This window comes from Bufo gargarizans, chromosome 4, assembly GCF_014858855.1.
Source record: "Bufo gargarizans isolate SCDJY-AF-19 chromosome 4, ASM1485885v1, whole genome shotgun sequence".
Classification (NCBI taxonomy): Eukaryota; Metazoa; Chordata; class Amphibia; order Anura; family Bufonidae; genus Bufo; species Bufo gargarizans.
In genome coordinates, this window is record NC_058083.1 from 255,094,085 (window position 1) to 255,106,262 (window position 12,178).

Consider the following 12,178-nt stretch of genomic DNA (forward strand, 5'->3'; position numbering starts at 1 on the left):
TGCCATCCACAGATCGCGGGGATCTGTGGATGGCACTTATTGCAGGGATCTGTGGATGGCACTTATGGCACATAAGTGCCATCCACAGAACCCCTCCATAACAGTGCCATCCACAGATCCCCCCATAATAGTGCCATTCACAATTTTTTTAATATGGCCTTTGAACATAATTTTTCAAGTGAAATCATATAAACCCCTTTTTTTTTTCATTTTGGTGTTTTTTCCCCGATTAATCGATGAAATTATCGACAACTAATCGATTATTCAAATAATCGTTAGCTGCAGCCCTAGATGGCTGTGAAAATGAAAAAATTTTCCCCAAAAAGTTGCTTTACACCCACATTTTTCACTTTCACAGGGGGTAACAGGACAAAATACATTTTAAGGGTACTTTCACACTAGTGTTTTTATTTTCCGGCACGGAGTTCCATAATAGGGGCTCTATACCGGAAAAGAACTGATCAGTTTCATCCCCATGCATTCTGAATGCAGAGAAATCCGTTCAGGTTGCATCAAGATGTCGTCAGTTCAGTCACTGAACGGTGTTTTGGACGGAGTAAATACCACAGCATGCTGCGATATTCTTCCTGTCCAAAATTCCAGATAAATTGCCGGAATGCTCAATCCGGCATTAATTTACATTGAAATGTATTAGTGCTGGATTCGGCATAAAAAATACCAGAATGCTAGATCCGTCCTTCCGGTTTGCGCGTCCGCAGACCGGTAAAAATGTGAAAAAAAATATATAACGGATCCTTTTCTCCGCACGACATGCGCAGAGACAGATCATTTCTTGCAATGCATCCGGATCAGTCTACAAATGCTGTCCGTTTGCATGCAGATTGCCGGATCACTCTGCCGCAAGTGTGAAAGTAGCCTAAGTGGTGGAAAGGGTACTTTTCGGTAAACAGGTGTCTCACAGAAGGCAGAAACACTTGTTAAAGGATTTCAAAGCCCACATTTGTGAAAATGAAAAATTACTAGCAGACCCCAATTTTTCACTTTCATAAGGGGTTAAAGGAGAAAATGCACCCCAGTATATGTTCCCCATTTTCTCCCCATTCAGAAGACACCCCATATGGGCTTGTAACCTGCTGTATGGGCGCACAGCAGGGCTCTAGAGGCAAAGTGCAAAATATGGATTTGGCAGGCCTGAATAAACAGACGTGGATTTTAGGTGACATGTCGCATGTTAAATAATTCCTGAGGTCCCCAGAAATTAACCCCAAGAAGTGACCCCATTTTGGAAAGAGCACCCCCGTACGAACATTTTAAGTGGTGGAAAGGGCACCTTTGACCAAACAGGTGTATTACAGAAATTAATATGTAGTGGTTGGTAAAAAGTGGATATGTAAGCTCTGTGGACAAAATCAGATATAAGGTGGTAAAATTACAGGGTACATCAAGGATGAAATTATTCAATGGATGAGTGGTAGATTCTGAAACAATCCTTGATGCACAGGCCAGGTTTTTCAGGGCAGGTTTCACAATGGTGAATGGTGTCTTTCCTTATCCCCCTTTTGGAACACACCCTGCATCTTTTTGGGGTCCTTCCCGTTCTCACTGTTTAGGGGACTTCACCAGGGAAATGTTGCCCTGGTACAACTCGGGCACGGTAACTTACAGAAGTACTGGGACCCTCCATTGCTTGGTTTGAAAACAATAGGGCCTTTATCACCACCTCTTGAAATTGTAGGAATGTTCTTGTCTGGCCTCTAGATCTAAATAGCACAAACGCATTGTACAGCGCCATCTTTTTGTACCACACTTTTATTTTTCGTGTGGCATTGTAGGGCTTCAGAACTTGATTTGAAAGATCAACCCCCCTCCCCCAATGGTGTTTATTGTAGTTCAGGATGCAGCGTGGCTTGGGGACAGTGGTAGTGGAACCTAGCACAGGGGCAGGGGAGCTGGTGTTACTGTGAATGGTGGTCAGTAAAAAGACATCCCTCTTGTCCTTGTACTTAACCGCCAACGTGTTCTGATTGAGGAGAGAACAGCTTTCTCCTTTTCTTAGTGGTTGCCCTACCAGGGTACTAGGCAGGCCTCTCTGATTTTTGCGTACTGTGCCGCACACCACAGTACCTCTGGAAGCTAGAGACTGGAACAGTGCTAGACTGGTGTAGTAACTTCTACGTATAGACTTAGCCAGCAGTGCGTGCAGTAAGTCCCACACTATCTTCCCACTAATTCCTAGGACGGGGGGCATTCTGGGGGTTCAATCCGGGTGTCCCAGACAGGGACGGAGTGTGGTTTAGGGATCTGGAACTGCTGCAACTGGAAAAAATAAAAATCACTGCAGCAGTTCCAGATTTTCTTCTTTTTTCAGCAGGTAGAATCGCAGGAAAAGTGTAGTGGTGTGGAACCACTGGTATCCTACGGGTTAATTAGCAAAATAAATTGTTTTGCATAATGGGGTAATTACTGTGGTATATTAAAATTGCTAGTCAGAAACCCACCCTACAATGTAAATAGGATGGGTTGTATGAGGAAACACTGCTCAAGACCTTCCTAGAAGCAGTACACTGCATCATTCCTGTCTAGACTAACAGCACACCCGAGCATGCACGTTGTGCTTGGTCAGCCTGAATGAATTTTAGAGGCATGGGTGGTGACTGTCGCACCAGAACAAAACTCTCCTCAGCTGTTTTACAATCAGTGGTTAGCACAGCACGTTATCTCTATAAAAAATGTTGTCAGACACTTGGAGGAGGACACACTTCCTCGGCCTCCTTTTACTTTCTACACACATCCGGCGTTGGGGGGGCAGCCAATAGCCGGCAGTGATGGGGACGAGCCTGCTATTGGCTGCCCTGACGCCGGATGAACCATGTGATGGGGAGATGCAGCGGCGGCCTGTGGGCTTCAAAAGCGACGCGGGTGCCTGGGAGGGAGGTAAGTACATAGTGTGTGAGGGGCCCGGCATTTTAGCGGATGGATAACTTTAAGGCCATATTCAACAGTGCTAACATACAATACAATGCTGCAATACTATGCATGTCTGAAATGGAGTAATGTAATCCAATTACATGAGTACGCTGTATATCAAGTAATAAAGATGGCCACAGACTGATTATTACTGATAATACATGTTACCTGTGAGTTTACAATAACAGAAGCAACCAACAGTGAATGCCGGATGACAGATTGCCATGAATAAAACATTGTGATACACTTGGATTAATGACTATGCATTAAGATACTTAAAAGGCTATATACCTTTTACCAAAAAAAAAAAAAAATTATACGTTAGGGGTTACCCTGAGTAAAAACTGTTTTACTAAGTTTCAGTCTGCAATCTTCATTACAACCTTCTTCTAGATCCAGACTTTTTGCATGTTGTTGTGTCCCTCCCAGTTATACATGATGAATCTGTATGTCCATGATACTGCTGTCTTCACTTGCAAATTGCCTTGTGTGTGCTTTCCTCACTATATATAGCCTGCGTGAGCTGCCTTTTTTGGAGGCTTTCCCCCACTCTCTATATATCTGCCATTTGTAACCTCATCCCTGCTACTGTCTCTACTAGTGATGAGCGAAGCGAGCTTTGGATCCTAGATTTGAAGCCGCTTCGCTCAAAACTTTCGATTAATGCTGCACAGCTAGATGCATTTCTCTCACAAGCAGGGGCATCTCTCTTCTGTGGAGCCTGCCAGCAGTATACTGCCGTGACATTCTTTCCCTTATTTCCCACTATGTTTGTTTTCAGCTCTGGAGTTAACGCTCTTGTGAATTCCAAAGCAGTGTAGTAGCAGCTCTTTTATCAGGCTCAAGCAGGGTTCTCAACCATCCAGAAATTTCTGCACAGTCCATAAAAATAGACAACTTTTTTCCTGTGTCTGTGATTTTTTTTTTTTTGGACTGGTGGTAGTTGACTAGACTATTTTGGTGGTAATTATAAACAATTTACATCTCACAGCAAATGCTGAAAATGAGTACATTGAGCTGTAGACATGGATTACCTATAACCTTTATTATTCCTTAGGGTTTTTCAATTTGTTCCTAAAAAATGTTGGCTGTCCATGATTTTGGGATCAGTTGTCCAGAATAAAGAAAAATTTTGGTGGGCAACCCTGGGCTCAGGAACTCGGCTAGCTCTGACACGCTCCCATTTGCAGGGTCTTGTATGTCTCTCTTACCAGGGACAGATCTTGCCTGAAGCGATTTAGAAATCAGCCTTTTACATCATTCTCTATTGAATGAAATTGTGTGAAAGTACAGTGATTCTTTAATTTTGCATTTATGAAGCAAATGAAAAGAAAAATCAGTGCAAAGGTGTCAATAGCCTTTAACCTATAGTTAATGCCGCAAGAGAACGCAACCCCAGAAATGATTACTTTGCCTCTCTGGCTAGCATTCCCTTGTAGTATAACGACCAGGTATTTCAGCTCTCTGACTGATAAATGCATTGAGGACCTCTTCTTACCTTTTAGATACAAGGCTACATAAATACAGTATGCTTCTTTTAGTCACTTGACATTCTGGAAAGTCTGCCAAACTCCCAAAACAGACCAAAACGTAATTTTAGTCAGTATTTATCACTCATGTTAATATACATGGAGGCATGAAGATATACTGTATGCGAGTGGAAATGCTCTTTACAAAATTACTTACTTTAAGCAGAGCTGGCTAAAGAGCATTTTAGCCATCAAGGGTTCTTTTCCTGGCTCTTTCATACTGTGCAGGAATAAGACCACTGCTGATGTGAGAGGACCAGGATTAGGGAGACCGATGACTATCGGGTCCTGTATGGAAAGGAAAAATTATTGTTGTCAGATTATCAACGAATATCTTGGTGTTCGTTGATTGCCTGAATATAGCATAGATGGAGAGGTTTTATTCATTATGCAATTAATCTCGTAAGTGGCCTGAGGTTGGTCCTTTCATGGTAATTGCTATGGTTCTCCTGAATAGTCAAAACCCCATACCATCCCCTTGACCTTGACTGACCAAGTCAGCTGGTATTCCACAAACTCTGGCTCATGCTGTTTGCAGTCCCGTGCCAAATACAAGGACAACATCAATTTGTGAAGCTTTCAATCAAAGTAAAGTGGTGGCACTGGTCAGTTGGGAGAGCCAGAGTTCGGGACCGCCCTCAGGCACCTTCCAGCTCATTTACAAAAAGCTGCCTAAAACGTACCCTACGCAGTGATATGAACGGTTTAATAGCTATACAATAGCTGACAGACTTTATAAAAGGGTGAAATTTTACATGAAGAAATTATACTTTTAGGGTATGTTCACTTAACAGACATCCGGATTTGCAGGCATAAAATTCACAGCAGTAAAGTGGATACGGTTTTAATAACATTGGGTTTGCAGTATGGCAGTTTTTTCTGCAGATTTTGACAGCAATTTTCACACCATATAAATGCAGGAGGCTGAAGTCCAAGCTTAATCCGCAGAAAAATCAAAATATCTTAGTCTAAATATAGTAACTAGTAAAAGTTTCAGGAGCACAGGGTCAATATTAAAACCTTTAACTCGTTAATGTTAATGTCCAACCTTGAACACCAACTTTACTTTTTGATTTAACTCTAACTAGGTGCACAGTTCTGTGCAAATTAATTTTCTAATATATATCACTAATAGTGGGGATTTATTTTTGTGACAGGGCTTATAATGACTTAGACACAGAGGTAACTTATAAAATTCAGATTAAAAGGGTTGTACAGGTTTACAAAAAGAGGTCAGTTTTTCCCCAGGGACTGTACCTGATATTGCAGCATAATCCTGTTCAAGTGATTGAGACTGAACCGCAATACCATGCACAGCCCATAGAGAGGGTTGTGCTATTTCTGGGAATAAAGTAACCCTTTTTTCTAGTCCAACCCCATGAATATACTTTGTTTCAAGTAGAGCAGTATACAAGATACAATAGGAAAAGAAAGAAAGAGAAAGAAAAAGAAAGAAAGAGAAAGAAAAAGAAAGAAAGAAAAAAAGAAAGAAAAAGAAAAAGAAAGAAAGAAAGAAAGGGAAAATAATAAAATAGGGAAGGAGAGGGAAAGAGGAGATGAAGCTGAAGATCTGATTCCCATTTACTAAAGAAGGGAACCTTTTCTGCATTGCTAAAAATTTAGAGAAACCTATACAGGTGAAACTCGAAAAAGTTGAATATCGTGTAAAAGTCCATTTATTTCAGTAATGCAACTTAAAAGGAATTGCAGTAATGCAGCTTGAAATTAGAATTTTGTGAAAAGGTTCAATATTCTAGGCTCAAATCGTCACACACTCTAGTCAGCTAATTAATCCATATCCCCTAAGCAAAGGGTACCTCAGAATTGTGACTTTGGGGTTTCATAAGCTGTAGGCCATAATCATCCAAATTATAACAAATAAAGGCTTGAAATATCTCGCTTTGCATGTACTGAGTCTCTCTCATATGTTAGTTTCATCTTTTAAAGTTGCATTAGTGAAATAAATGAACTTTGCACGATATTCAAATTTTTCAAGATATTCAGTACAGACCAAAAGTTTGGACACACCTTCTCATTCAAAGAGTTTCCTTTATTTTCATGACTATGAAAATTGTAGATTCACACTGAAGGCATCAAATCTATGAATTAACACATGTGGAATTATATACATAACAAAAAAGTGTGAAACAACTGAAAATATGTCATATTCTAGGTTCTTCAAAGTAGCCACCTTTTGCTTTGATTACTGCTTTGCACACTCTTGGCATTCTCTTGATGAGCTTCAAGAGGTAGTCACCTGAAATGGTCTTCCAACAGTCTTGAAGGAGTGCCCTTTTGCCTTTACTCTGCGGTCCAGCTCACCCCAAACCATCTCGATTGGGTTCAGGTCCGGTGACTGTGGAGGCCAGGTCATCTGGCGCAGCACCCCATCACTCTCCTTCATGGTCAAATAGCCCTTACACAGCCTGGAGGTGTGTTTGGGGTCATTGTCCTGTTGAAAAAAAAAATGATGGTCCAACTAAACGCAAACCGGATGGAATAGCATGCCGCTGCAAGATGCTGTGGTAGCCATGCTGGTTCAGTATGCCTTCAATTTTGAATAAATCCCCAACAGTGTCACCAGCAAAGCACCCCCACACCATCACACCTCCTCCTCCATGCTTCACGGTGGGAACCAGGCATGTAGAGTCCATCCGTTCACCTTTTCTGCGTCGCACAAAGACACGGTGGTTGGAACCAAAGATCTCAAATTTGGACTCATCAGACCAAAGCACAGATTTCCACTGGTCTAATGTCCATTCCTTGTGTTCTTTAGCCCAAACAAGTCTCTTCTGCTTGTTGCCTGTCCTTAGCAGTGGTTTCCTAGCAGATATTCTGCCATGAAGGCCTGATTCACACAGTCTACTCTTAACAGTTGTTCTAGAGATGTGTCTGCTGCTAGAACTCTGTGTGGCATTGACCTGGTCTCTAATCTGAGCTGCTGCTAACCTGCGATTTCTGAGGCTGGTGACTCGGATGAACTTATCCTCCGCAGCAGAGGTGACTCTTGGTCTTCCTTTCCTGGGGCGGTGCGCATGTGAGACAGTTTCTTTGTAGCGCTTGATGGTTTTTGTGACTGCACTTGGGGACACTTTCAAAGTTTTCCCAATTTTTCGGACTGACTGACCTTCATTTCTTAAAGTAATGATGGCCACTCGTTTTTCTTTACTTAGCTGCTTTTTTCTTGCCATAATACAAATTCTAACAGTCTATTCAGTAGGTCAGCTGTGTATCCACCTGACTTCTCCACAACGCAACTGATGGTCCCAACGCCATTTATAAGGCAAGAAATCCCACTTATTAAACCTGACAGGGCACACCTGTGAAGTGAAAACCATTTCAGATGACTACCTCTTGAAGCTCATCAAAAGAATGCCAAGAGTGTGCAAAGCAGTAATCAAAGCAAAAGGTGGCTACTTTGAAGAACCTAGAATATGACATATTTTCAGTTGTTTCACACTTTTTTGTTATGTATATAATTCCACATGTGTTAAATCATAGTTTTGATGCCTTCAGTGTGAATCTACAATTTTCATAGTCATGAAAATAAAGAAAACTCTTTGAATGAGAAGGTGTGTCCAAACTTGTGGTCTGAACTGTATATATATATACACACACACGCATCAATGAAACTACTATTATAATGGAATTTCAGAGGTCTTATTTCAGTTGTTTCGAACTGACTGAGCTTCAGTGGGAGGAAGAGGTATGTTCAATACTTCCGTTTTAACCCCTTCAAGACCAGGCCTTTTTTCATTTTTTATTTTTCCTCCTAATGTTCCAAAAGCCATAACTTTTTTATTTTTCCGTAAACATAGCTATATGAGGGCTTATTTTTTACAGGACAAGATGCATGTTTTAATGCCATCATTTAATTTACCATGTCTTGTATTAAAAAAAAGGAAAACAATTATTTGTGTGGCAAAATAAAAAATAAAATAAAATAATAATTCCACCAAGGTTTTGACATCACGGCGTTCACTATGCACTAAAAATGACCCGACGTTCTTATTCTGCGGCTGAACACGAATGTGGCGATATCAAACTTGAACAGTTTTTTTTTTGTTTTACTACTTTTTAAAAAAAAAAATAATAATCTTTAGAAAAATCTAAATTTTCTTTGCATCGCTATATTCTGACAGCCATAACTTTTTTATATTGCCGTCTACAGAGCTTTATAAGGGCTTTTCTTTTTTGCGTAAGGAACTGTAGTTTTTATTGGTGCCATTTTTGTAGTATATACAACATTTTGATCACCGCTATTCAATTTTTTTGGGGGACAAAATGACAAAAGAAAATGGCAAATCGTGTGTTTTTCATTTTTTTTCTCCTGTTACTGCATTCACTGCACAAGAATTTTTAAAAAATATTTTGATAGTTCAGACATTTTCAGACGCGACGACAGCCAATGTTTTCTTTTATTGTTTATCTATTTTTATATGTAAAATTGGGAAAGGGGGGGGAATTAAAACTTTTAATATATGTGTTTTTTTACTTTTTTACAACAATTAGCCCCCATAGGGGCCTCGTACATGGGATCTTTTGATCCCCTCTCCTATTCACCGTGATAGAGATCTATTAGGGTGAATAGGATTTTTATACTCTCCATTCTGTGCTATGCCTCGTGCATAGCTTAGTATGGAGAAAGCCATGACAGGTCTGGATTGCTTCAGCAGCGTCCAGGCTGCCATAGCAACTGATCATAGCCCCAAGATTTCACTGCGGGGGCTCCGATTCCGGAAGGAAGATGGAGCCGCATCACTTCACAGGTGCCCTGATCAGCCTCGATTGCGGCACCTGAGGTGTCAAATGGCAGGGGCGGCGTGATACTGGCTGTATCATACAGCCGGCAGATCGCGCGTATGGAGCGGGCTCACTGCAGAGGGAGCAGGCAGAAGCAGGAGCCCGCTCAGCTAATCCTGGCATAATACATGGGTACAGGATACCTATGTGCTATGCCAGCAGTTAGTAATAGTCCAGGGAGCACGTCAGGAGCAGCAATTTGCACTCCTGCCCGTACTCCCTGCGCTGCTGCAGGCCCCATTCATAAAATGAGTACTCCGTACACCGCTGACAGCTCAGTGAATGGTGCGCTTTAGGGGGGAAAAGTATATTAGAAAAAGATTTTTAGGGGGTTAGGGGCAACATATTAAAAGTTAGTATAATTGTTTAATCTACACAAAGAGACAAGTTATCAATCCCATGCACATCCTAAAGGTTGTTCACTCTGTGGGACGACAGTCTATATCTGTAACTGTGTGCATAGTCCAGCAGGTGTCTCAGGCTGGAGGGCTCCTCTGTCTTCGGATGTAGAAGAGGTATGGGGCTGTGGGGATGTACTGGTCTACTGTTCTTCAGCTGTCACACACATCAAAGGGGAGGGATGTGAAGCAGCTCAGTGCAGAGAGCACTTTACAGTGTTCTAGTAATTCCATTTTTATGGACATATCCCTGTATTCCTAATGAACTGTTAGAATAAGGTAACAGCAGCAAGAAAATTTTAATAATTACCATGTTTTCTTCATTAAGATAAATCTTCAATTTTGCATCCCTTTCCTTCATTCCAGACAGTGCTTCTGTTAACATGTGTGTATGGGCAAGATTCTGAAAACAACAAAAAATAAGACAATTCTCAGATGTTCAAAATGCAATTCTTTTAGAAATGTTCACATTTTAAAGGGACCACATATCTTTACTCTGCTATCAGGTACATAACCAAACTTTTAAGGGGTTGTCCACCTTTTAGTAAGTGATGGCCTATCCTCAGGAAAGGCCATCACAAGCTGATCCAGCGGGGGTCCAACACCTCACACCCCAGCTAATCAGCCGTTAAACAATACCTCCAGTTGTAGAAACAGGCAGCGCCATGTACTTTGTAGTGGACTGAGCTCATCACTACAGAGCTGCTTCCACTGGTGCGGAAAAGGTCTGGGATGACTAGCTCAGTCCACTACAAAATACACGGAGACGTCCGCTTCCAGTGCTGAGGCTACTGCTATCGACCAGCCAGTGATGGCCTATCTTGAGGAAAGCCTATCACCTAATAAAAGGTGGACAACTCCTTTAAAAGGCAGACTTTAACACTGTTTCCTGTTGACAGAAAACCAGAAAAATAAATTGCACATGAATGGAGAAGTAGAAATCATACAAAAAGTTCTGAATTGTAGTTTAAAAATAGAATTAACTGGATAAAAGCCAACCACATGCATAAACTTGGATTTGTATCTGTTGTGAACACCATTAGTTGACATAAAAAGGTTTCCTATTTGATGATGACCATGTTTGCTAAATGATCAGACACTAAAAGCAAAATTACAACTTTTTTGATAAAGAGAGAAATAATTTGGTCAGCTTGCAAAACACTATTTGCAATTTCCTAGTAGGGTACCCCATGGGTCAGTATTGGCGTGATGACTGTCATTATTGGGGTACCACAGGGTTCAGTATTGGAGGGGTCACTAGTGGGGTACTACAGTGATCATTGTTGAGTCCTATTCTTTTCAATGTACCATTAATTATTAATGATCTTCTTATAGAGTGGTTGTACAGTAAAATATCAATTTTTGATACAAAAACTGTGCAAAGTAATTAACACAGAAGAGGACAGTATACTGCTACAGAGTGATCTGGATAGATTGGAGGCTTGGGCAGAGAAGTGGCAGATGAGGTTTAAAACTGACATATGTAAGGTTATGCACACGGGAAGGAATAATGCAAGTCACCCGTACATACTAAATGGTAAAACACTGAGTAACACTGACATGGAAAAGGATCTAGGAATTTTAGTGCAAAGCAAACTAAGCTGTAGAAACCAGTGTCAAACAGCTGCTGCAAAGGTCACTAAGATAATGGGTTGAATCAAAAGGGGCATAGATGTCCGTGATGAGAACATAATCCTACCACTTTACAAATCATTAGTCAGACCACACATGGAGTACTGTGTACAGTTCTGGGCTCCTGTGAACAAGTCAGACATAGCAGAGCTGGAGAGGGTTCAGAGGAGGGCAACTAAAGTAATAAGTGGAATGGGGGGGACTACAGTACCCTGAAAGATTATCAAAATTAGGGTTATTCACTCTAGAAAAAAGACAACTGAGCGGAGATCTAATTACTATGTATAAAAATAACCTCTCCCATCATCTATTTATCCCCAGGACTGTGACTGTGACGAGGGGACATCCTCTGCGTCTGGAGGAAAGAAGGTTTGTACACAAACATAGAAGAGGATTCTTTACGGTAAGAGCAGTGAAACTATGGAACTCTCTGCCTGAGGAGGTGGTGATGGTTAGTACAATAAAAGAGTTCAAGAGGGGCCTGGATGTATTTCTGGAGTGTAATAATATTACAGGCTATAGCTACTAGAGAGGGGTCGTTGATCCAAGGAGTTATTCTGATTGACCGATTGGAGTCGGGAAGGAATTTTTCCCTCTAAAATGAGGAAAATTGGCTTCTACCTCACAGTTTTTTTTTTTTTTGCCTTACTCTGGATCAACTTGCAGGATAACAGGCCGGAATGGATGGACAAATGTCAGTCAGTCTTACAAACTATTGGGGTCATTTATCAAACTGGTGTAAAGTAGAACTGATTGGTTGCCCATGGCAACCAATCAGATTCCACCTTTCATTTTCCAATTTAGCTGTCAAAAATGAAAAGTGGAATCTGGCTGCTATGGGCAACTAAGCCAGCCCTACTTTACACCAGTTTGATAAATGACCCCATA

General features: G+C 41.1%; 1 protein-coding gene across 2 annotated transcripts in view; it reads right to left on the minus strand.

Moving 5' to 3' along the window:
• Positions 1–12,178, minus strand: part of USP45 (ubiquitin specific peptidase 45) — a 198,014-nt gene that overhangs the window by 113,513 nt on the left and 72,323 nt on the right. For both annotated transcript variants that reach the window (XM_044289002.1, XM_044289001.1), the window contains exons 7-8: positions 9,969–10,061; positions 4,615–4,745 (exon numbers count right to left, since the gene is read on the minus strand). In XM_044289002.1, the coding sequence (XP_044144937.1) occupies positions 4,615–4,745; positions 9,969–10,061 (224 nt within the window). The remainder of the gene's footprint in view (positions 1–4,614; positions 4,746–9,968; positions 10,062–12,178) is intronic.